Source organism: Telmatherina bonti (assembly GCF_933228915.1).
Source record: "Telmatherina bonti genome assembly, chromosome: 4".
NCBI lineage: Eukaryota > Metazoa > Chordata > Actinopteri > Atheriniformes > Telmatherinidae > Telmatherina > Telmatherina bonti.
This window is the reverse complement of record NC_136622.1, coordinates 18,360,309-18,373,007: the sequence shown is the minus strand read 5'-3', so window position 1 is coordinate 18,373,007 and position 12,699 is coordinate 18,360,309. Positions and strand designations below refer to the sequence as shown.

General features: G+C 37.9%; 1 protein-coding gene across 1 annotated transcript; it reads right to left on the bottom strand.

The window, feature by feature from the left end:
* Positions 1–933, bottom strand: LOC306754764 (transcription factor HES-2-like; the record flags this gene model as incomplete). The annotated part of the gene is made up of 4 exons (XM_079238844.1): positions 1–329; positions 436–523; positions 633–728; positions 844–933. The coding sequence occupies 4 exons, from the start codon at positions 931–933 to the stop codon at positions 1–3; spliced, it is 603 nt and encodes a 200-aa protein (XP_079094970.1).
* Between the last annotated feature and the right edge of the window lie 11,766 nt (positions 934–12,699).

Here is a 12,699-nt window from a genome sequence, read left to right as displayed (position 1 = left end):
CTACCATGGTCTCCACACAGCTGCGTAAACAGGCTGCGCCAATATCTGCCCTCGGCTGGGAGCCGTTGCGTCGCCGCTGCAGGACTGTCTGTCCAGTCTGGTGCTGAAACTGGATTTCAGGCTCAGGAGTTTTTGATGGATCTGGGGGAAGTTCATGGAACTCTGGGCGCAGCATTTCAGACAGGGCGGGGTGACTGCCACAGACATAGACTTCCGCACAAAGTCGTTGACCCGCTGGCACGCCTCTTGATCCAAGCTCGTTTTGGGAAGCAGAGTGGAGACGCGTTGGAGGCAGGTCTTGTAGCCTTCTCTGTAACTATTTGCTGGGTCTGAAAATAAAATGAAAATGTTACTTTTGTTGTTTCTAGCAGATGGGTTGATTTGTTGTGTGTTTATTATAAAATTTAAAAAAAAAAAAAAAAAACTATAATTCACCTCTGCTCTTATCAGGAGGAATGTCACTGAGGAACCTCACAGTCATTTCAAGGATGTCGGCTTTCTCCAGCTTTGAGTGGCGACTTTTCTGCAAATTAAAAAGAACACATAAAATATTAAACATGAGCAAAAAAGGTTGTTTATACTTTAAATGTAGAAAATGCAGAGTGCTTATTGTGACAAGAAAAAGAACTTACATCTCTGCCCGTGAGGGGAAGGATGAGACTTTTCAGTTGGTTCAGGCTGTCGTTTATACGGGCGCGCCTTCTCTTTTCCATCAGCGGTTTCATTGTCTGTAAAAGAAGTGTAATATATTATAGATTTTATTAAACAGATATACATTATATTCAAAACACAAGTTTAAAAAAAAAAACCAACAACAAAATGCAGAATATTTAACTGACTTACCTTTCTGAGTTTAATTGCTTCTTTTCTCTGGGCAACAGTAAGCCTTGGAGAAGAAGACGGGGGAGTTTCACAAGTTATGTTTGGAGACATTTTCAGTCTCGTCTTTGTTCCACGGAAGTGTTCTAAAGCCAAATCTACGACGATTTGTGTTCGATCACAAAGTACAGAGGTATTTATCCTGTCCCGTGGCGTCGGTTTCCGTGCGTCACGGATACGCCCCCAAGCCAAGTAGAAGCGATTTGGACGGGTTCTATTCGATGAAAACGGCACAAACGCATCATATGTAGTAAGATAACCATCTGTCTTACACTTTAATCTATGCGTAGCTTCATTGCGTGTCTGCGTTATGATCCATAGACAAAACCAAACAAAAGACGCCACAGAAGATTCGTGCGTAAAGAAACAAAGATTGGACGTATCGTGCTAATTCACCAGATAAAAAATACTGAAAACTCATTTATTTGCACAATACTAAATATTAAACAACTGTACTTTATTATTTTACATCGTTACTACAATAATTCTACACATAGATGTGTCAAATCAGACATATCCTACCAATACTAGTGCGTAATTACGCAGTGCCTCTGCGTAAAAGACTAAATTGCTCACATATTTTCATATAGATCAATCCATGAAAAGTGAAAATTTATCTTTTAAGCATTTTAGCTATATATTTTCAATATTATTCGTTTTATATGGGTTTATAATGCTAAAATCTGCACGATTACCCGGTTAGATTCTTCTTTGACATTGAGGTAAATTATAGCGTGTTTCAGGCCCCAGTATTCTTTAATAATATATTATATAGTGGTCTGTATTTTAAGTGAACATTTTTACCTCGAACAACAGGGTGCAGTACATGAATCGATGGCACAGAGGTCAGGCTTGTGTGCATGAAAACTGTTCACACAAATACACACTCTTCTTTCATTTACATAGCCAAGCCACGCTATTTTCAAACAGCATCTGCTCTTTGACAACAATAGTTTTGCATGTGACGTTTTCACGGAGTCTCAGCCCGAGTATGAGTCTATACCTACAGGGTCTATCTGTGGACTCTAATGTAGAGAGGTGGGGGTTGAAGGCTGGGTGGGGAGTGATGCTGCATCTACTTGGATCACAATGCCCCCATGTACCACAAACGCCCTGGATTTGAGCATATAAGTTTTAAAGTAAAACTTGTTTTTACTCTGAGCTGTTCATGAAAAGTTTCGTATCTTCTCTTCATCTGCTACCACGATGTAATGCAAACACGGAATAAGAGACTAAAGGTTTCTAATTTTGTTTAAAAACTATGACAGCTCATCAAATGCCTCTGCACTCTGGGGAACCACGCGCACAGCACGCGCCATGGAGACCAGATGGCTGTCTGTTACTAAGATCGCAACCCCACTCTTGCCTAACCTCTATTAATAACCCCCCTCTTAAAACACCACCCCTACCCTCTTCACCAACACCCTCCAACTCTACCACTTCACACACAAATCCTAGACTAGACATCTCCCATTCTTGCGCGCGCACAAACACACAAACGCCATAGGCGTGCTTTGGACAAACTTTCCAAACACGACACATGATCACCAAGCAGTTGTGGCGTGGGTGTCCCATCTGCAGGTTTCTACTTTGTTACGTTCCAACTGAAACAAACCTTTCTCAACCCCTCCCCTCAAAGCTGCAATTGTGTCCTTTAGCTTGACTCTTGGATATTTTTAGCGTCCAAACAATCATGAAATGTTTGTTTATCAATTCTTTGCTGATGACAAAATGCAAAGCTCATTTGTTGAAAGGGATGAAAGATACTAGCCCAAGAAGAGGTTACTGTTACTTCATGGCTCTGTGAACATGATTCTTGATTCGATATGAAAAACAAACCTTAAATTAGGGTTTTGTTTTGTTTTTACCTGTGTCGTGAATGTTTAAACCATCCACTGCAGAATGACATCCCTTTCATGTAAATGTAATAATATTGCAGAAGTTGTTTCTTTTTTCTTCTTCTTCTTATTTTTTTTATTTTTTTTTATTTTTTTTTTTTATTTTTTTTGTATGTGCGGTTGGAATTATTTATCTTTCAAAATACTCCACATTGTTTTTTGTCGGTCAGTTTTTGTGTTTGTTATAATGCCAAGTTACATTTTCATACTACATATTTATCTAAATGTGTTCATAAAGTTTAAGCAGCACTATTATTGGTGCAGATTAATTGTAAAAGAACAAATAAATAAATATGAAGTCGTAATAATATGAAGGTCGACATTGCGCTGTTATGATCTTGTGGTGCATCGCCAAAACCCTCCCTGCCTTGTAAGCGAGAGGCACACTTGCTGCACGCGCCCCTCACCGCCCACTGGGATTTGGAGGGTAGTGGGGGCCATACTTCTCCGCTTTCCTACTACGGTTAGAACCCTCTTTTGTCTTTTCAAACAAATTTGGCGTTGGCAACCCATCTGTGCAGGCTGGATGACAGGGAGTCTTTGTCTGACAATGTACCGACACTTCATGGGAATTATAAGCGGAATGGGAGAGAAACGGTGACTTTTAATGCAGCCTGATGTGAGCTGACAGACACTGAGCAGCTTTCTTTAACCATATCCAACAATAGTCACATAGAAATAAGTAAATTGAAAGGTTTTGGTGGCATTATAAAGTAACATTTATTTTTGTCTGGTCTTAAAAGTTAGATATATAAATAGCCTCATATGGGCACAAATGCATGGCATTTTACACCATGTCTTTATTTTTCAGAAGTAAAACAAAGCTGTATGTGGAAAAACCCAGCAATGTACACCTCAATCTACATGTGGATATGTTTGGCTAAATATATGATCAAAACTAAATATGATTTTTTTTTTTTTTTTTTAATTTAAAAAAAGACACACTATAGCAGCTGTTGTGCATGATAATGACTGGGTGATGGTTTGGACTTGTTTTGCAGCCATAAAACTTGAGCACCTTGCAGATTACTGCCTTTGCTCTATTCCTATATTTTAGAGTCCGATGAGAGACTATCTGCCTGACAGTTTGGTTGAAATGGGGTCATGCAACAGTACAAAGATCTGAGTAGATCTACAATAGCTAATAAAGAAAATATTCAAGATGTTTCAGAGGTCTAAAGTACAAACCTTAACCTGAGTGAAATGAATTGGCAGGTTTTTAAGAAGTTTGTGGAAAGAAATGCCTCTAAACTGAAGTAACACTGCAAAGACAGCAAACAGGCTGAAATTTACTCAACAAGGATGTGAGAGTCTGACATGCACAAATGATGCCATCAAGTTATTGCTACTAAAGGGGGCAGCACACATTGAATTTTGAAGTGTAAATTGTTTTTTCACATTTATTTTTAGTTTTGGTTTGAGGTTGACATACCAGCAGAGTGTAATATTATGTTAATCATCTAGATATGCATTTATCTTCTTCTAAACTCTGATAGTGACTGGATGTTTTTTTTTCATGTAACATGTAAAATCTAAAAACAAAAGAGGCTGTAAATACTTTCTGACATGACTTTAGATTTGTGAGCACTTCATCACCATGCTTGTGCTCACATCTACACTCAAACTACACACTACTTCATTTATCATAATTCATAAGAACTAGAATGAGGGGGAAATAAAGCAATCGACTTTCACAATTTTACAGCAAAACTGCTTTTCCATATAAATGGATGTTGACTTGCAGCCATCTGTCAGATAGTTAAACTTAAAGCAGGAGCAGTAACAGAACTATGACCCTTTGCTTTGCTGGGCATTCGCCTAATAAAAAACTAAGAAAGAAGACCTGAGGGTTATATTAATGTCCTGATTTGAATCTCACTGAGATGCCATCGGGCAAATTTGAAACAGGCAGTCATGTGAAAGGGACTTAAAACATCTCAAAACTGACAAGAAGAGAAAATGTTGAAGAATAGTAAAAAGGTCTCAACCAACATCAAAAGAGGTAGACACCTGTGCAAAAACAAGTACTAGAAATGATTGAATGTTTAACGGGTCAGTGCCATCTTCTGTGCACAGCAGTGTCCTTATGCCATTATGCATCCCTCACAGCTATTTGTCCTAAATGACTACAGATCAGACTGGTATCTGCAAGCGATCACCATTAAGGACCATTACAGCCTACTCATTCCAGCAAGCATGGGGTTGAAGACGCCATCATCTACCTGCTTCAGCAAGTCCACTCTCAGCTCAGCAGCACTGACGATTGTATTCTTTGATCTTTCAATTGCTTTTAATACAATTTAGTATGTTATGTGAAAATTCCAGAAAATTCAAATGTTTCTCTCCTCAACCACCTGGATTTAATGCTAACAGACCACAGTTTGTGAGACTGTGTGACTTAGATGGTAGCCAGTAGTACAGAAGCACCACAAGGGACTGTACTCTTACCATTTCTTTTCACATTGTACATCTCAGACACCATATAGCTTTAAGTCCTGTCATATGTGGGGTTCATCAGCAATGGACTAGATAAGCATAGAGAACTGGTTGGTCAGTTTGTGAGATGGTGTGAAAACCTCATCTTAAACTCACAAAACCAAAGACATGCCTGTGAATCTTAAAAAAGAGGAGAAAACAAAGCACTGTTTGTTGGTCCTTGGTGAAGAGGTGGTGTAAGACTACCAACGCCTAGAAGTTTAGTTGGGTACCAGACAAAACTGGAACTGCAACACAGTCACTGAAGGAGCAAAGCAGATCTCACCTGTTGGCGAAGCTAGACAGCACATCTTCTAAAACTATATATGTTGTGGAAAGTGCAAACTTCTTTGCAGCCATATGTTGGGGAAAAGCATCAGAGCCAGAGGCTACTCTGTATATTCCCACTTCTCTCATTATTCCAGTGGATTTCATTTTCACCTTTTCCCCAGCAGAAGTTTTTAAAATGAAATTATTTGGTTGTTTGTGTGAAAGCCAAAGGCTAGCACATTTTTCACAACTGTATGTTAAATTGAGGAAATATGTCAGTACTAGTAGAACAGTCTTAGGATGAGGACATGCCTCCATAGGCACATCTCCCCATATTTTAGCCTTTTGCTGCCATTTGGAGGAAGTGATCAGAAGTATGGAGATGCTGTGAGCTATTTTTTGTTTTGTCTGTGGTCTTTTTAGTGCTTTATTTTTGTTAAGCCAAAAACAAAATACAAACATCTGCTTTCTGGTACAATGTCTCATGCAACTGTTTGAGTTTTTACTCATGTTTCTTTATTATTTATCATTTGTAGCACTTTATCCTCTTTGTCATGAAATTAAATGTTGTTGACTGTTCAGCTTCAGACAACTTTCAGGCAGTCAGCATTCGACCAGTGCAGAAATAAGATGCATTTTATGGAACCGTTACTGAACAGGAAAATGTTGCTCAGCAGTCTGTGAAAGCGTGACAATAAGACAGCCCCTGTGTGATCATTCTGCTATACGGAGTTCTGCACCACCTTCACGACAATAAAAGTTGAAACATGTTACTTCCAGAGTGTTGGGTGAGTTTTGTCTGTCCACTTGCTCATGCTTTTTTAGAGTATAGTACCCAACTTTGCTGATGAGCAACACAGATTTTTTTTTTCTTTTTGCATTACATGTGTGAAAAGTTCTGGCTAAGAGAACAATGTCACCCAGGGAACTGGGAACCAATCTACGACCTGCAAGTTTTTGGTTTTAATGGGAAGCACTCACAACAGAACAACCCAAACAATCTTGAATGTAAAACAATAAAGACTTTATAACAATTTTCAATACATTCAGGTTTAAAAGGAAAATTATCTCCATCCACTGGGTTGGGCTTGGTCCGTAGTGCACTCCTCTAGGGCCAACACAGCAAATGGTTCAAGCAGATATGGAAGACTTAGAAGAAATGGTCTATCAGCTGGAATATTCCAAGTCCCAAGTGCCGCGTTCACATCAGAATCCATTCTCTATGAGGAATGGCCAGGCACACTCTTCACATCAAACTGTGAGCAGATGGATCTGGCTCCCAGTACCTCAGGCCAACTTCCCAGGATGACTCCTTCAGCGTAGGAAAACTGCCATTGACCCAGTGTGGAGGGTGGTGAAGACCCACTTCCCAGAGGCAGCTAACAGAGGTTAAATAACTACACAACAGACCAAGGCAAGAGGATATAACTTGTGTTTGAGTCCGATGGAGTCCTTCTCCAGATTCTTTCTCCAATCTGCCTTTGTCTTTTTTGTCTTTCAGTCTCATTAGGCCAACAATGATCTACATCTGTTATCACTAATCCATAAGATCACACACACAGGAGGAGGGAATGGGTGTTGTCCACAAGTCTGCAACCACTCCTATATCCACAATTCAAATAAAAAAATTTAACAAAACAACCAAAGACAATATACATATACTTTGAACACAACATGCATAACAAAAACAGAATGACAGGTCCATGTGGTCTCCTTGTGACACATGCTTCATTTGATTCTGATTCTGTTTCAAGCCAGACAGATGTGTTGAAATAGATTTGGTGTTTGCTTTATAAAACACTTTATGCAGCAGGGCAGACACCACTTGTCTCAGAAAGATCTTGGGAATTTGTTTTTTAGAGTGACTGATATAGAATACAGTGAGTCAAAATATTTCTGGATTCATTTTACAGATAGTTGAGCCCACAAACAAGATCTTTGCACATGTTCAGAAGTATTTATGTAATTGCAGTGCATTTTTTTTTCATCCACTAATGTGTCTGTTTGGTGAGGAAAATGTAGCATGCTATCTTCTTTATGGAAGGCTGACGCATTATTAAAAATATGTACTGACTCCAGACATCAGAGTGATAAGTGTGTGTTCAGTCAGTCTTTGTGGGGGAGGTTTGTATAATAGCAGAGCATTTAGGACAAGAAAAGGTGTTTTTAATTATCAGTAAAGTGTAAAACTTTTTTCATCGTTCTGAACTTCTTTCTGACAATAAAAAAGCTGATTAGTTTTATCAAATGATTCATCCATAAATAACACAACAAAACCAACATAGAGTTTTCAGCAAGTATATCTAACTTGTGTTACACAATAAAATGCACTTTGGATTTTGAGTCTCTCATCTGGTTGTATTCCTGATTTCCCATCAGATGCTTATTATGATATGTCAAAGTCAAGATGGATTAAGAGGCTTTTGACACAAATAAACAACCTTTGTCTCTCATTGAAGTTCTCAGAATACATTCATTTTCCTAACTGCTTAATCCAATTCAGGGTTGCAGGGAAGCTGGAGCCTATCCCAGCAGTCTTTGGGCAAATAGCAGGGGTACACCCTGGAAAGCACACCAGTCTATTGCAGGGCCACACAGTGAAAACAAACCACTCATGCTGAGGCAATTTAGCCAATCAACCTAACATGCATGTCCTTGGACAGTGGGAGGAAGCCAGAGTACCTGGGGAGAACCTGCACATACACGGGGAGAACATACAAACTCCCCACAGAAAGGCCACTGACCAAGCCTCGCCCCAGCCAAGGATTGAGCCAGCAACCTTCTTGTTGTGAGACCACAGTGCTAACCACCATCCCACTGTGCAGCCCTCTCAAAATACACCAAATACAAAATGTCTCATAAAGATCCAGTGTGTTGTCAGTCAGAGGAAAAAAATGCCTGTTACTGTCTTGTGCTGTTGTGTTGGCCACTCTAGCACATTCAGCAGATCTAGGTTGATCCCACAAAGGTTCAATGCAGTTAAGGTCATGATTCCAAGCATGCAGTGTCATCCTCTCCATTTCCTGGAGATATGAGACCAACTCCAGAATCATATTTTACTATATCTGTCAATCAGGTCTCAACAGGAACACACCCAACAGCAATAATCTAAAAGAAAAAAGGGAGAAAAACAACAGGAATCCACTGGAGGAGATCTGGCACAATTTTGTGGGGTTCACTATTTACAAACCACACGTTCAGCTGTGTTGCTCATGTCACGAATAAATGGCCCTCACCGGTAATATCTCACTGTAAAAGTAACTAATCATACAATACTAGTTAGTATTGAAGAGCAAAAAACTTCTTTTAAGAATTTAGTTTCAAGATTTTAGATTTTATCTGTGAGGTGCAATTCTTATCCAAAGCACTGTCTGATGTGTAATGATGGTTACAGCACAAAAGTTCATACTTTTATTATGGACTTATCTAATCCTTTGTCCTATATGGAAGCATGTACAGTATGCCTCATAGATTTCTTTCTTTAAATAGGATCTGAGACCAATACATCAGAGTGATTGCTCACTAGACTTTGTATCATCTTTAGATTTTTACAGTTTCAGGTGATGCATGACCTGAACATTTTAAATCTAAATTTTTCTGACCATTTTACCTTTATGTTTCCTATGCATCATTTGGGATTTCCCTCCAACTTCATTGTTCAGCCTATTACCTCGGCTAAACAGCAAAATTATGAAGACTTTCACTGAAACTCTGTTACTCTATTGCTCTTCAATCTTAATGTCTTCACAGGTCACCAGCAAGTATTTGTGCAAACGTCACCGAAGAAAATTAAGCTTAGACTCTGATTATATTTGGCCCACCTTGAAGTTGCTAATTATCTCAAAGATCTAAGATTTTTATTTATTTATTTATTCATTTTTTTATTTTTTTATTTACACAGGTCTTCTCCTGCTTTGGAACCACCAATAAGAAGTTCCAGCACTACAAATCTGCTCTGTTCAAGGGTCAATGCTACAGGTTTGCTTGTGAACTCAGACTCTGACGCTTGTTGAACATCACCTGACTGAAGCACAGAATTTAACCCTGAAGACCATGATACTCTTCAGATACATGAATGACAAAGTTGCTCTTGTGGGTAGAGCATCAAATGGTTAGTTTCAAAACAGAGTTTTTTGAATGAGAATAAGTGACTGCTCACCATCTCTTGCTCTTCACATAGACTCTTGCAAAGTTCCAAAGCTCTGTTAATCACTTTCTTTGTATTGGTTCAGTATTTGAAACACACAACATTTACAAAAATTTGTTGTGACCAGGTATACCAGAAACGGATGTAGATTACACACAGATTCACTTCTTAGTTTATCGCTATAGACCAGTGTTTGGATTATTGCATTGTAAAGTTACAACACATTACAGTTATGGTATTACTTCTTTTCTGATATGGAAGTAAAGTAACACATTATACTTAAAATATCAGGAATGAAATGACTACTGTCCTGTAGGAATGCACTTTCCTGCCTTAACCAAGCCATGTTTGCCTGTGTGTTAAGTTCTAAAGACACCTTAGTAATGTCACTGTTAATCTGTCTTGTCGACATTAAAAGCTAGAAGAGAAATTTCCATCAGTTTACTTCCATTTGTTGGCCTACTTTATTCTTTCTGATTCAGTCCAACTTACTATATGAACATTTAGAAAATTTAAAGCTGCCAGACTTTAAGCAGGTAAAGGCACATCAGCCCAGTTCTGGCTGCCCCGGGTTGCATGTTACAGGTGAGATAAAGGAAATATTATTAAATCTTATTCATTTTCAAACCCCTTCATTGTCTCACTCCTTACTGCATTACTGACACATTCACTCCATAACCAGGATATTTTGGTTATCATTAAACTTTATGCCCTCACCTACACCTCATAAAACAAAGGTCATTCCTGTTCCTGCCACTCCAAAGGTTTTCCACTGTACTTTAAGTCTTGATTTACTACTTTTCAGGTCAAGCCAAGTCAAATGTATTTATATAGCTCATCTAAAACAGCCGCTGCTACCAAAGTGCTCCACAAAACAGAAAATACATATAAAATTGTTACAAGTATGATAAAAATAGAAAAATAAAACTTTGGATGATTAACTGATAAAACCATACTAATAAGACAGCAATAAAATAAAAAGTAAAAATACAAAATTTGAAACGGTAAAACAAAAACAAAAAAAACAAACAGTATCAAAAGCCAAGGTGTACCACAAAAGTTAGGGGTACACCTTGGACTTGTAAAAATGTTTTGTAGCGAGACAGTGAGTTAAAGATAGGCTACAACCAGAACTACAATATCTTAAATCAGGGTACAGCTTGAGAAATTTTCCGAAGAGTACTGGCATCATCAATAACTCCAAAGTTAATATTGACTAAGAGTCTAGAATAAATATTCCAAAATATGGTTAGTATTGTGTTGACTTTAGAAAATACATGTGGTATGTTGCTGTTGTTCTTAAAAAAAATTATTAAATCACTGTTGTCGAGATCTTGTATCTCATTTGTAGTCTGATGTGGTCCCTCACTCGTTGGTATGGATAGCTACCCGAAAGGACAAAAAGGATGTCTGATGCATATCTTGGGTTCATCATTCAAATGCATTTTCATAAGCAACTGGAAATAAATAAATTTAAAAAAACGAGCTTTGGAACCAACTGAAGTTATGAGATTATCTTCATTAGATGTCTATGTTTTGTGTTTTTGGCCTATTGATACATGTATTGACACCTTGGACCCTTTATCAATACAGATAGGCAACCTGGCAATTAAAGACATAATGTTCATAATGTTAGTCCTGAAAAAGTATTGTTTCTTGTTGAGACTGCCTCTCTTCAAAACCTACAACTTTTATTGGCCTTAAACTAAAACTTCAGCCTACAATTAGTGTTTATTCTTTTCTAAAAACTCTTTGTTTTTATTTTTAAATAACAGGATTTAAACTATTTAACCCCATAAATTGGGCCATGCAATAAGTAACTTAATTAATCTTGGTCAAACTTTTTTTTGACTGCCCAATATATTTCTGACTGGATTCTAACATCTTCCTCATGTCCCTGAGATGCGATGTGCTCAATAATGAACATCCTCAGAAAGTTCTTCTTGATTTATTTTTTCAGCTTCAGCTTTAAAATCAATTATATTTTAATCTTCAAAATTCAGATTAATTATAGGCTACATCAGAAATAGATGCATTTTAAATACAACATTTAGGTCAACTGAACTTTTTCAATGTTTTATCCTCCCTCCACGTGATGTTTTGCATCAAATTAAATAGACAAATGGAAAACTAAATGCTTAAAATAAAGAAGTTTTCTGGAATTTATATGAGCTTTACTCAGAGAATAAAAATGAAAGCAGTTAATGTGTGCAGTCCTGTTACAGCGTGAAATGTTCAATGTTTTTATTACTTGCAGCGACAACCAATGAGACGCGCTGTCATTTTTAAAGAGTTATCACTGTGAAACACTTGTGTCTTTTTAGTACTTTCCTGTTGTAATCTCAGTGGGCTTCCTCTAACACAACTGGCCCCACTTCTTCCCACAGTTTTGGCGGCAAGTCTGGAGGCGCCTCATATCAGCAACAATAGAGCAGCTGCTCATCTGCATCAATGGCTCTGGCTGACCTGTGGCTCTGGCTTTCCGCGCCTTTTCCTTCTTTCTTTATGTTCTTTCATTTCGTTCTGAAGCCTCTTATTAAGGCATTTGGGGATAATGACAAAACTAAAGATCAAGCAACACGCCCATCTGTGTCAAATGTAAATTTATTTCAAATCTTTTATCAATGACGAAACATTAGAAATGTCACAAAACATGTATTTCTTAAATGCCATCAGTGAATATTAAATAATTATTTTAACACATAGTGTTTACAGACTGTTGCACAGACCAAAGTACTTTTAAGTCCAGTGTGCAACCCTCAAACAAAGTAACCCTTGGGGTTTTACAAAAGTGTTGTCTACAACCCGCGTCTTTGAAACCCCAAAGAGGATTGCGTTATAAAAAAAAAAAGTTCATAAATCCAGTTTCTTTAAGATCTGTGCTCGCGTCCACTGGCATTAAATATGTCACAGATTAAGTTACTATACAGCAGTTACAACCATTCTTCTTCTTTGCTAAGGCTACTAATATAAATTTAAATGGGAACAGCTCAAAATAAATAACAAACACATGATAAATGTCCACTGAGT